The sequence below is a fragment of the Euwallacea fornicatus genome, chromosome 33 (assembly GCF_040115645.1).
Source record: "Euwallacea fornicatus isolate EFF26 chromosome 33, ASM4011564v1, whole genome shotgun sequence".
In the NCBI taxonomy this organism is placed as follows: Eukaryota; Metazoa; Arthropoda; class Insecta; order Coleoptera; family Curculionidae; genus Euwallacea; species Euwallacea fornicatus.
This window is the reverse complement of record NC_089573.1, coordinates 2,672,874-2,687,099: the sequence shown is the minus strand read 5'-3', so window position 1 is coordinate 2,687,099 and position 14,226 is coordinate 2,672,874. Positions and strand designations below refer to the sequence as shown.

At 41.7% G+C, this 14,226-nt stretch overlaps 1 protein-coding gene across 1 annotated transcript; it reads right to left on the bottom strand.

Annotated features, from left to right (window-relative positions):
* Nucleotides 1–1,916: 1,916 nt before the first annotated feature.
* On the bottom strand, nucleotides 1,917–9,898 carry LOC136348577 (uncharacterized). Its single transcript, XM_066299503.1, has 5 exons — nucleotides 5,746–9,898; nucleotides 3,113–3,568; nucleotides 2,899–3,065; nucleotides 2,662–2,841; nucleotides 1,917–2,588 (listed from the first exon to the last, which is right to left on the bottom strand). The coding sequence occupies exons 1-5, from the start codon at nucleotides 9,896–9,898 to the stop codon at nucleotides 1,917–1,919; spliced, it is 5,628 nt and encodes a 1,875-aa protein (XP_066155600.1).
* Nucleotides 9,899–14,226: the final 4,328 nt, after the last annotated feature.

The window sequence follows — 14,226 nt, the reverse complement described above, 5'->3', positions numbered from 1 at the left end:
CCACATGCATTAACAATCCAGCCATGCTTATTCATTCTTTCATTTTCCACGCTTGCCCGTTGTGCGTCTCCCCCTCTCCTAATGGAGATGGAGATGTACCGGTGCCCACTACCACTCTCCGACTCGCTCTCCACGCGCCACTCCTCAACCATGCCTGACGCAGTCACACCAGCCATGGTGACGTCAATCAACGATCCCCCGTTCCTGGTACCGAAGGTCCACACCCGCCCAACGTTGAGAGGGATGAACTCTCCCGCGTCCAGAAACTCATCCAAGATCAGGCCGTAGGCATTTCGCGCGTCGGAACCGAAACTTCCACTTTTGGCATTCAGGTCCCCAGCGATGAGGACCCTCCTACCATCCATCCCCCGGACATGCTCCTCCAACATACTTTTTTTTTTTTTTTTCGAGGAGGGGGAATCTTCTTAAGACACCCGGCCTGGTCCACGACCGGGTAGTGTGGGATTCGACCGACCATTACGTCGCCCGCCTACCCACTAAACCCACCTCCCCTCTTCTGCCCCGGAACCGCCTCTCGGCATTACATCAGGGCGTCCTTTTCCCCTCCAGACTAGGTACAGACAAGGTTCCGCACCCCACTCTTCTTCCTCTCGTTCTCTCTTACAATCTTGGCCCTCAAGATCTTCTCTATCAGGTCCTCAAACGCTACCCACTTGCTCTTGCTCTCCACCAGCTCGTTCCCTATCGTGCTTCGGTTCAGGTCGAGTCCCCCCGCCCTTGCCTCGGCGCGATAGCTCTCCCACTCCGGACACGTCCACAGCGTGTGCTCCGGCGTGTCCTCCCTTTCGTCACAAAACCAGTATTCCGCACTCCTTTCCTCTCGTATCCGCTTCAGGTATTTCCCAAACACGCCGTGTCCGGTAAACACCTGAGCCAACATATACCCACTTTTCGTCCATTCGCACTCGTACCACTCACGGATCCGGGGTATGAAGGTCTTTGCCCGACCCTCATACTTCTCCCAGTCCCGCTCCCACTCTTTCATTACCCATTCCTTCACCCCACTTCTCCCTTCCCACATCATCCTTCTCTCCTTCACTCTAATTCTCACCGGAGGTATTTTTGCCAGTGCCAACACCGCATCGGTCGGTGCCGTCCTGTAGGCACTAGCCACCCGGAGTGCGAGCATACGGTTTGCCCTCTCCAGTATGGCCGTGAACCTTCCATACTCTAGTTCGGTTCCCCAGACTGGAGCAGCGTACAGCAGGACCGAGGATGCCGCCATCACCATCAACCTCCTTCTTTCATACCCCAAACCACTCGCCCTAGGCAGAATGCCGTCGAGCTTCTCAATCACCTTAGCAACCTTTTCGGAGGTTCGCCGTACGTGCTCGCCGAAGCGAGCATTTATGCCGATCCACACTCCGAGATACTTCACGCATTGCTTCTTCTCGTACGAGACGTCGTCCACTCTTAGACTCGTGTTTCTTATTTTCCTTCGCCCGGCCAGCAGCACCAGTTCGGTTTTATCCGTAGCCATGCTTAACCCCATGCGTTCGAACGTGTCGGCGACCAGTTCCATGGCCCATCTGGTCCTCGCCTCTAGGGTTACCCCGTCCTTCGCCGAGACCACCAAGGCCAAGTCGTCCGCGTAAGCCACCGGGGTGACCCCTCGTGGGTACTCGACCGTCAGTATCCCGTCGTAGTAGAGGTTCCACAAGACGGGGCCCAGGACAGACCCTTGAGGAACGCCACAAGACAACTCTCGAACCCCCCCGTCAGGTAACACCAAAACCCGATCTTGCTGGTACGACTGAACTACGTTCAAGAGGTACCCGCTCACCTGGGCCCTTTTCATCACTTCGATGATTAGGTCCCAAGGCGCCGTTTTGAAGGCGTTCTTTACATCTATCGTTACCATGACGCAGAAGTCCGCGTGTTTGCAACTTTCCTCCCTAATCCCCTCCACTATTCTCATGACCGCTCGCGCTCAACATTCCAAAAGCATTCGCATCGTTCAGCAGTCTGGTCTTGACCACCTTTTCCGCCACTTTCCCGAGTCCGTCCACGAGGCATATGGGCCGGTACGAGACATCCGCCCCCGGATCACGCTTTGGTTTTTCCACCAGCACCAGTCGGGTTCTCTTCCAAACTTTAGGGTACTCGCCCGAGGTCAAGATGCTATTTACGCAACTCGCCATACCCTGGGGCGCTGCCCCAAGATATAGCTTCAAAACCTCGTTCGGTAGCCCGTCCAGTCCCGGAGCCTTACGGCTCTTGAGACTCCCAACGGCCTGACGGATTTCCTCAGTCGTGACTCGAGGCACGTCATTCGGCTCCTCCAACATACTGAGGAAGGCCACAAAATCGTCCGCCCTCCTGTTCGGGGAAAAGTACGCCGAGATCAGGGTGATCCATCCCAACCCCACCGCGACGAAGTCCCGCCCCTTGTGGATTGACTCTACCCTCACATGGTCGGCTGGCCATATGAAGGCGTCATCGCACCAATCACGGATTTCGTTCCGTTTCGTTTTGTTCGGCTCTTGCCCCAGTACAACGTCGATGCCTCTTTCTTTGATCACCTGGCTCAGTAGGGTGGTAGCCAGCCGCTTCCTGTCTAGGTTGATCTGGAGGCATCGGAGCCGCTGATTTGTGAAGCCATGACTCCACACATCTCATTCACTCACTCAGTTCACTCACCTGATTAGTTCTCCGTTCCGCCGGCCGGTCCTCGTTGGCCGGCGCCGTCCGACTCCTCGGTCTCCATCCTCTCCTCAGTGGAGGATGGGGAGTCGCTCTCCTGGTCCGCACTGCGATCCCTCCCTCTCCCCAGAGGAGGGAGAGACCGCGTATCCGCACTCTCACTCGCCGTTCCCCTCTCTTCCTCCCTGCCCATTAGCGGAAACGAAGAGCGGATACTCCGCGCACCACTTTTACTTTCCTTCCCTCCTCCCAAGGGGGGAAGGTCGGAAGCTTTTTTTTCTCGCCTTTTTTAGGGTCCTTCTCCCACCCCCCACCATTGGGCAGAGAGGGAGAGCGATTGCCCCCCGTTTTGGTTGGGTCCTGTCCTCCTCCTGAAGGGGGAGGGCCGGACTTTTGACCACCTATTGGCACCTTCTCCCCGCTCCACACATGGGCGAAGAGGAAGAACAGTCGGCTTCCTTTTTTGTTTGGTCCTGCCCTCCTCCTGAAGGGGGAGAGTCGGACTTTTCCCCTTTTTTGGGCACCTTCTCTCCCGCTCCTTTTTTGGGCGGAGAGGGAGAGCGGTCACCCTTCTCTTTAGTTGCCCGCAAGGGCACGGACTTAGGAGCCCTTTTAGCTCCTCCCCCACAATTTGGACCTCCCGCACTGTGGCCTTCCGCGTCGCAGAGGGGGCAGTACCGGGAGTTTTTACACTCCACGGCCCTGTGCCCCTCCTTGACGCGTCCGGCGCACAGGCGTGCCCTATCCACGCCCTCGCACGCACTGGCCTTATTGCCAACTCCCCAACATCGGTAGCAGCGCCCGGAGTCCCTCAGCTTCCTGAGTCGGCATCTGCTGATGCCAACCCGGACCTCGGCGACCTTCCGGACCCTACCCACCGTCTCATCCCCCAAGGGCAAATCATCTAGTAAATCTCTAAATGAATTTCTTAAAAAAAGTATAAATTATTCATCATTTAATCGCGGAGGCATGAAGACCGGACCTAAGAGAAAATTGTCAACTATTCCTGCCCAGACTTTTAAACGAATATGTGGTTTCAGTTGGATGGTGCTTCACCACATTACCAAAAAAGTGAACACTTCAACCTACAACTTTGCTCCGGTGATCATTCGATAGCCCAAACATCAACAAATATATTATTCAAATTTAATTAAAACATTATTATTCACTTTCAATTTATTCTATTTTTTTTTATTTTATTAACTTCACCCGCTTGTCGGTATCAAGTGCTATCAACTTTCCCAAGACCTGCAAATACCTTATTCTACAAATTCAAATATCTTTTTATGATTTTAAGTCTTTTTCCTGTGCGGTATAACTGCGCCTTCAATTAGAAGATGATGTTGAATATACCTGGGGTGCTTTGGAGTTTCGCTTATTACTCATTGTCTCGCGATATATGTAAATTTGTTCAAGATATTTAACGATATAGGTTTTGCGGATAGTATAAATACTAGAGATACTGTACTTCATTTGCAGAGGGTTCGAGGTTTACTAACAGTCCAAAATGTTACCAAAAATTAGCTCCTAAATTTGATTTAAAAACATTTAGATCAATAAACAACCACTTAAATGAACAGCGAAGGCAAAAAGGTTTTCTTCAGAACAGGCAATAAATGTGTTATCGGTGATGCATACAATTTTCACTTTAAAATCATCAGTCCTTCGTGTGTTACCATTGATTTTAAAAGCAGAGAAACTGCTGAGCATATATTGATGAATGCAACGAATGGCATTCCAGAATTTCTGACCGGAATACTTTAGTTGCACAATCACGAACAATCCCCATTAACGTGTGATAACAGAATTATTTTTTCCTGTGGGTTATAGACATTCTTCCAGGAGCAGAACGCTTCACATGGCACCTGATGATGAAAGCAGCATACACTGAGTCTTATACGAAATGCACCACCCAGTAATGATAATCATTAGGTCTTGTAATATTGGCAAAATAATCCCTTATAATAGAATATCAAATAGTCAGATTTTCAATAAAAAATAAAGGACGCCAATGTTTTTTTGTCATCAACCTTCTATCTTAACAAGTCTCTCTCGAGTCCGAGGTTTTAGTACCCTTCATGCATATGTCGGGGTAGCATTAGGAATATTCTCCATCATTGATAATTTTGATTGTTTTATTAAGCAAATTGATAGTAAGGCAAGGCTAACGAATTCACCACTACTCGACCGCAACCTTTCCCTTCTTTTCAATTTCTGCCTTCTTCACAGTTCCCATCCCCCGTGGTCCTCTTGACTTAAGGGATGGTACCTGTTCGTCCTGGTTTTCCCACGGACCGAAACTGCACACATGGCCCTTAATTGCGTCGGTAATAGTGACCTCGTTCGACAGTGCTTTGTCTCCACGATAAACCTGTCAACCTGCTCTTCAGCCTTATTGCTAACTCAAATTTTACATTTAAAACTTAAGAACTAATAAATCTCCGACACGGCCAACCTGACATTTCACTCGTCCTCGAGTGATTCTAAAATTCAAAGACGACAATCAGTTCAATTCGAATAATTTCCCTAACTTGTTTAGACAAAACATTTCCCAAATTCAACTGTTTCTTTTCTTTTTTCTTTTTTTTTCATCAACACAAGAGAATACAGATCCCCTAGTAATATCCCTTGAACTACTCTCTCTCTTTCTCTCTCTCTGACACATAACTTCTGTTAAATTAAACACAAGTCGATCCGAAAAAGAGTTTATTATTAATTTAAGTTCTGGCTATATGAAGCGGTAAAAATGAACTGACTAACGCTAATATCTTATGATTAAAAGAAAGCAATCGGCAATGCTGATTCTGATTATTATTTGCCGCCTAAGAGAATTGACTCTAAGCAGAATCAGCGTGGAATAATAAGAATAAATCACTCCAAATAGCGATTAGATATGAGCTTAAAAATAAAGGCTCAAATATTCTTCTAATCTAATTCCGTTTTTAACAACTTCTCTACGCTGTCTCCTACCCACTACGCAATAAACAACATTCGACTGTTGTTACTTGCAGTTGTAGTAAGACATATGTAAAGCTACCCCAGTGTCTGCTAATACAACGTCTCTTTCAACGTTCTACTCACTAACGTCTCTTTCAACGTTTTCCTCACTAACGTCTCTTTCAACGTTTTCCACACTAACGTCTCTTTCAACGTTTTCCCCACTAACGTCTCTTTCAACGTTTTCTCCACTAACGTCTCTTTCAACGTTTTCAAACTCCATGGGAATATTACTTTCGGGCATCTTTCGTAAACTCTCATGTGCATATTTATATGTTCGATTATTACTTAACGATTTTAAAGTATACCGATCGCCTTCTAATACTTCAGTTATTAAGAAAGGCCCTTTGAATTTTGGGTCAAGTTTTGTCTGGTGTCTTTCCTCGTTTTTGAGTAAAACAAAATCCCCAACTTTATGTCTAATTATTTTTGCCCTTGCCCGATCAAATCTTAGCTTATCATAATCGGCTACATTCTGCATGGCTTTTACTGCCCTATTCCTAAGTTCCTCAATGTTACAGGTTAAATTATCATTGTCTACACTATCTACTACTAATCCTAACGGTCGAGCAACCCTTCCAACTAATAATTCCAAAGGAGTAGCCTTTATAGAACGATGGATCGTGCAATTCAAAGCCAATTGGATGTCTTCCAGCGCGTCTTGCCAAGACCTATCACTAGTTTCAATAGCCGTCATCATATTTTTGAGCGTACTCATAACCCTTTCTACTTGCCCATTAGCCCTACTAGTACCAGTTGCTACCAAGTGTAATTTTATACTTTGCAAGGAACAAAATTCACGAAATTCCTTACTCGAGAAACACCTTCCCTGATCAGCAATTATTCGCACCGGTACACCAAACAGCGAAATAGCAAATTTTATAGCTTTGATACAACTACTAGAATCAATTTTTAAGGTGTGGTATAGAAGGGTATATTTGGTGAACGCATCTACTGCAACTATTACATATTCTTTCAGGTCACTCTTCCCACTTAATTTTCCCGTTATATCCATGTGTATAGTATGCCACGGAATTGCTACTTTTGGGATAGGATGAAGTTCTGACTGAATTTTTCCTGTACTTGATTTCGATAATTTGCATGTGATGCAGTTATCGACGAATTTATGCACATACTTTGTCATGTGTTCGAACCAATAATGCTCGTAAACTTTGTCCAGAGTTTTGTCCCAGCCCAAATGCATAATCGATTCGTGTACCTGGTTGATCACAGACCATCTAAAAGCGCGAGGAATGATAGGTAGACACCTACTCCTTCCATTTCGTTGAATTTTCCGATGTACTATTCCTGTCCTTATTTCATAAGTTTTTGCAATAGTTTCAGGTAATTCATTATTTTGAATCTTAGATACTAACGCTACTAGTTCTCCATCTTTACGCTGTTCCGCTAGCAACCAGTTACTCGAAATTTTAGCAAGATTTACCCGTTTCTCTACTACCCTACTATGAGATCTCTCCGGACGATTCTGATTTATCGGAACTTGGTTTCGGGAAAAGAAATCAGCATGAGCCATTCGTTTTCCTTCCCTATATTCGATATCAAAATCATACGCTTGCAAGAATGCCCACCATCGATGTACTCTAGGTGTCAAATCGAGCTTGTTTCGCGAAGATTTTAGTGAATTACAATCGGTAAATACAGTAAATCGTCGTCCTTGCAAATAGTGCCTGAAATGTTTAATAGCGTTCACTACCGCCAAAGTCTCTAATTCGTAAGAATGATATTTAGATTCCGTGTTTGAGGTCCCCTTACTAAAATATTCTACAACTCGCGGTAAACTGTCTACTTTTTGTATAAGTATTGCCCCATAACCATCTGCACTTGCATCCGTATACAATTCAATAGGATATTGTGGATCAAATATCATCAAAACAGGTTCGTTAGTCAACAATGAAATCACTTGTTTGCGACTAGATTCATGTTCAGGCTTCCACTGGAAGTCCTTTTTACACGAAGTCATTTGATAAAGAGATTTCATCATCTGTGAGAATTTAGGGATAAATTTTCTGAAATACGAAGATAATCCGATGAATTGTCTTAACTGGGTGACGGTTTGTGGCGGTGGCAAGGAGGTCAAAGCTTGAATTTTCCTCGCGTTTGGCCGGACTTCGCCATTACTGACTTCATAACCCAAATATTGGACAGTACTTTTGAGAAAAGAGCATTTTTTTTTATTGAAAGAAAATCCGGCTTTTGTGAATCTTTCTAATACTGTTCTCATCCGTGCGATTGATTCATCCACTGTTGTTCCCAAAATCATGATATCATCCATGTACACTACGACATATGAATATGCTAGATCTCCCAGCGCATTTATCACAGCTCGTTGAAAAACAGCCAGAGCATTTTTTAAGCCAAAAGGCATAGCTAACCACTCATACTGACCCTCCGGAGTAACAAAAGCCGTTCGTTCAATTGAATCTTCGTGCACAGGAATCTGATGAAACCCGCTCGCCATGTCCAGACATGTAAAGTATTTTGAGCCAGATAACCTAGCGATCTGCTCAGAAATAAGCGGTAATGGGAATTTGTCAGAAACCGTATTCGCATTTAATTCGCGGTAATCTACACATAGACGGTGCGAGCCGTCTTTCTTTTTGACAAGCAACATTGGGCTCGAAAATGGGGAACAACTAGGCCGAATTACACCTGCTTCTAGCAGTTCGTCAATTCTATCCCTAACTATCTGTTTTTCGTCTGGACTGAGGCGGTACGCCCTTCTCTGCACGGTTTTATTAGAATCGACTAGCCGAATTTTCAATTTTCCAGTCGACACTCGTGTACGCGGAATCTGCTTAATAAAATAATCAGAAAATTCTGATAATACGCTTATTAAGAGGGATCTGTCTTTGCCAGTCACATCGGTTTCTATTTCGTTCAAATCGAATTTGTCACTGTTTACTTTCGCTACACATGCACTAACGGATAAAGATGTAAAAAGATCAACCCTATCATTTGTCATGACAACGTTAAAACCTTGGCTAAGAATTTCACGACCAATCATTATATTACAATTCAAGTATGTGTCTGGTATTACGTGAAACAAAATTTCAATTAAAATTCCATTTATAATTACTTCGGCTCGAATCTGAATTGTACTAAATACAGTAGCATTACCTATGCCCTTTAGCGTTATTACTTTATCAAATCTTTTACCATGGAATTTACTAGCTACTTTTTCTACCATCAATGAACAATCTGCCCCAGAATCAAAATAAAAATGATACATCTCACCCGAATGAATCAAAGTGCCAGTTGGTCCAGAAATATGACACATATTGACCCGCTTCACATTGGCCTCTTTCTTTCCAGAAGATGTCGATGCCCTCGCTTCATGGTTAGTACATCTTGTCGAGATGTGTCCAACCTCACCGCATTTAAAGCAAGTCACTGAGTCTTTGTGATTGAGATTTGTTGATATCCTTGTATCCGAACCATTTCTTTCTTGCCTTTTGAAACGGCAGTCGGCGATTTTGTGGCCAAGTTTTCCACAACGATGGCACCTGACGCTTATTACTTTGGGTTTTTTTGAATCTATTTCCGTCGATAGTTCGGGTATTTTCCGTTTTCCATACGAAAAGGCCTTCAGTTCTTGTTGCAACTGTGTTCTCGTCGTAATTTTTGTAGTAAATAGTGTACGTTGCAATCGTCCATCAAACTTTGCCATATGGGTCAGTACTGTGGCTATTGCGATTTCTTCAGTCGTCATGGATTTCCATCTAGTCATTAACGAATTCATCAAGCGTGTTCCATATATCGATAGACATTCTCCTTCTTTCGGTTTACTATTCAGGATAGCTGTCAACTTGGCAGCCGGTGTTTCAGCGCCTTCAAAACGTTCAATGAATAGGTCCTTAAATTGTGACCAAGTGATGCCCGAAAAACAAATTTCAGGGAGCCATTGAGACGCACTTCCTTCCAGGGCTTTACTAAGTGTAATTATCAGATTACTTCCCTCCAATGGATTTTCTCCCATACACATGTCCACTGCTGCACACCAGGCTAGTGGTTCGGCTCCAAACTTTTCCGGGTCAAACTTAGGTAGGGTCACATTCGCGTTGTTTTTCACCGGTTGCGCGGCTTTCATCGCGTTGATTAACTGCAACGTATTTTCTTTTTGTGCGTCTAATAAACTACGCCACTGTTCTTGAGAAATCACTAGATGCGCGTCCGATCCCACTTCTGATGTCGGGATAGCATTAGGAATATTCTCCATCATTGATAATTTTGATTGTTTTATTAAGCAAATTGATAGTAAGGCAAGGCTAACGAATTCACCACTACTCGACCGCAACCTTTCCCTTCTTTTCAATTCCTGCCTTCTTCACAGTTCCCATCCCCCGTGGTCCTCTTGACTTAAGGGATGGCACCTGTTCGTCCTGGTTTTCCCACGGACCGAAACTGCACACATGGCCCTTAATTGCGTCGGTAATAGTGACCTCGTTCGACAGTGCTTTATCTCCACGATAAACCTGTCAACCTGCTCTTCAGCCTTATTGCTAACTCAAATTTTACATTTAAAACTTAAGAATTAATAAATCTCCGACACATACTTTACCAACTGGTATTTTCCAACAGGATAATGCAAGGCCGCATTCTGCGAACATTGCTCGGAGGTACCTGGAACAAGCATAATTAGAAATACTGTCTTGGCCTTCACGGTCACCGAACTTATTACCTATCAAACATTTTTGGGATATGACTAGTCGTGATTTTCGAAATTTATTCAGGCCTCCAAACAATTTGGACGACACCACCTTGAGATAGCGTGGAATAAAATACTCCAGAAGGATATTGATCATGCCAGGAGGCGTACATGCTTGCATTGATGGACGATGCCATGATACTTGTTATTTACTTTTTAAATAAATGTTATATTTTTTACTGAAACTCTAATCATGTAATATTCTATTGTGAACCTTTATTGTGCTAAAATTACAAAACTTAATTATTGTTGTTACTGAGTAGTGCGTTTCATATGAAAATCAGTGTATATTACAACCTGCATCTGTTTCGGAAATTCTGCCATGAAGATAGCGCCTTGAACCAGGTTGTTGCAACTTATTATGTCTCTGCAAATAGTCTTTTGTGGCTCTCAGACTTAGCTCCCTAAGTTTCAAGGCAACAACACCAATTTGGTTTTATATGCAGATCCACAATATTGCTTATTGAGATCTGTGGATGCTTTTTATAATGCTCCTTAAAAAGCGAACTCAGGTATATTCCATGCATATACATATGTAGTTTGCAAATAGATCCAATTTAATTTTCACTGAACAAAGACAAAAATCGAATTATTGCTTGTAATATCTTTTTATTTGACATAGTAAATACATGTTTATAGCACAGCTGCTTAAGAAAAACGACACAACGAATGTTAAGCACCAAAATGGGTACGATTAGCCGTATTAAAATATAATTTACAGGTTTTAAGACACTAAATCATCCCATCAACAACCAATCAATAGACTACCTATGAAGGCCTCATATCACACGGTAGATTGCTCTACCCATGGGATTATTCATATTGATATGTTCATATTGTCATTCAAATATTAAAGCTAAAAATCTATGAGTCTTTTACATCTAAGTATATCAAGTTTCATGCAGTGATGTAACAATAAAAACACAGTATGATTTTCGTGATTAAATACTAGAAATGGCAAAACTGGGCAAAATTATTAATTTCCTGAAAGTGGGAAATCGAATTTTCGGATTAAAGCTAGGTAAAAAATGGGGGAGTATGAGTTAGATTTACCTATTGCATATAAATATCCGTGATGCGTTCGTTTCTTAAAAGTGACAAAGTTAAAAATACGTTAATCCAATATAAAGGTCCTATCTATCTGAGGAATATTGTTAATCGTCTTATAAACTGTACATCTATTTCGTAGACAACGAAGAAATTTGTATTATTTCGTTTACAAAAATAAGGTCATTAAATGTATATAAAGCTTCTGTCTAAACATGTATTTATCTTCTATACAAAAATAAATAATAAATATAGATTTACATTATAAAGTTCCAAAAATTCATTTTTTTTCCTTTTGCTAATACACATCGCAAACTAAAAAAGCAGGTGAAGACGAAACCAGTTAATCTAGGCACGGTTTCATTGGGCAATAAACCCTACATGCAAAAATAAAGAACGCAACTACCCAGACAAACAAAATTAACACAAACTTAAGAATATTAAACATAATTCTGAGGAATTAAGGCGAACCTTATACGAAGAACCAAAAATTAAAAAACTCGTAACAGTAAACATATTTTGAAAGAACACATCGTTCAATGGTAGGTGTGCATACTTTACTTACATATATGTCATATACACAGTCACATATCATCAATCAATTCGACCTTAATAATCCTTACTTAACGAGATCTAGTTCCAAAAATATTGACCAAAACAAGGTTACTCGCAATCAGTAAAACACCCTCTATTTTACAAAGTAGGGAGTATTGACTTATTCATAATAGGTAATACAGGGTGTATATTAACATGAGACAAAAATTCAAGAGGTTATTTCCTCGACTATTCTAAGAATATTTTGTCCTTTGACGATTTTTGAAAAGTCTCTTTGTTGCGAAAATACAAGGCGACAAAAAATTTCGACTATACCAATTTTTTATATATTTGAAATTATTAATACTATTTACTACTGCTACTATATTATTCTCTTTAAACAACATTCCGATCACAATATTCCTTTAAAAACATAAAATTATACTTTCGTTAATGTAGTTTTCTATCGTGAATCGTTATACAAATGTTGAGATAACTGACAGGTGTTCATTTACGGACTTGACGGAAATTTATTAAAATCTAGACGATTGTACATTGAACGATTTCCGCCGGTTTTCTAACAGGCCGAAATATTCCTGTTAGAAAACCTCCAAAACTTGCAAAATATTTATCAAGGTCTTCATGAAGCAGGCACATTGAACCGAAGTGGAGGGCCAGGAAGGCCAATGACCGTAAAAATGGTAGGACTGGAACATAATGTACTGAACATCATCGTGGAAGATCCAAATACTTCTACTCCAAAAATTGCAAATAAAATACTTTGAATGTAAGTAGTATAATAGGATAATTTGTTGTACTCACGTACAATGCATTTAGGCACGTGTTCCTGCCGATTTTGCCCCATATATTGCATTCTGTCAATGACTTTTGCACACATTGGTTCAAATTCCTCAACTAATGATATTGATTTTTTTAGCAATGGAACTAATTTCTTAACAAATGCAATAAAGAATTTTCACAATAACCGCACATGGATAAAAAAATTTACATGAAGTACTTGAAGATAATTTTCAACGACAATTCTTGTGAGATGCTTGGATTGGAATTGTGGGTAACGGGCTAATTGGATCGACATTTCTATCAGATAGATTGACCGACGAGGGGTATCGCACCTTTTTAGATCAAACGCTACCTAAGTTTCTGGAAGATGTACCGTTAACACCAAAAAATGCACTGAGGTTTTTGTGTAATGGTGCATCAGCGCCTGTCAGTGTGACTGCTTGTCAGTTTTTAATAATAATATACGAAGGTCGCTGGATTGATCGATATGGGCCTCATTTATAGTGTACTCGATTCCCGGATTTAAACCCCCTGAAATATTCTCAATGGACCATTTAAAGTCATTAGTTGATACTACTTGAGTAGAACACGAGAAACATTTAAGGAATTAGATAATTTCTGGACATAACTAAATAAAAAACGCCCATGGTGTATTTAAAAGAGTTCGACAGTCAGTGAAATAAAATTAGATTCTTGCAACTTAACAAGGGAGTCACTTTCAACAGATGTTAAAGATTAAGAAGCTTCAAATGTAATATTTAGCGATAAAATGTTGGTATAGTCGAAAATTCGTCTCGCTCTGCATCTTCAGAACAAGGAAGCTTTTCAAAAATTTATAAAGAATGAAGTATTCTTAGAATAGTTCAAGAAATAACCTCTTGAATTTTTGCCGTATGTTTAATAAAAATGCTGTATACGACCACTATTGATTTAGATATGCAGGTATGTACACTTATCAATGAATTATGGTGTATAGACTTTTCTTACATACAAATGTTTTTGGCTTATTACAAACCAGCCTTAAATTGAAGTAAAAGTTTTATTCACTTATTCATTAACGACCAAATTAAGAAAACCAAAAATCCCAAATAAAACACTCCTGTAAGTAGTTATCTGGGCAGATCCGGAAAGCATGTTCTAATAGAAAGAAAGCATACAAAACGCGATTTTCCGCGAAAAAACTACATAACATATCACATCAGATATTTTAGACAGTAGCCAAAAAAATGCCTAAAGCGTGACGATTAGTATCACAGGCTTTTTCGACTACCATAACGAATCGAAGAACGAACGAAGCACCTACACGGTCGATGGCACAAATGCATTTAAACTCACAGCCGAATGTACGAATTTTCAAATACTGACTTTACAAAACCTATCTATCGTTATTTTTAAGATGATTTGCTTTAAAAGAGCGTGCAGGTGCTTGAAACAGCGAAATACTCTGTACAAGAAAA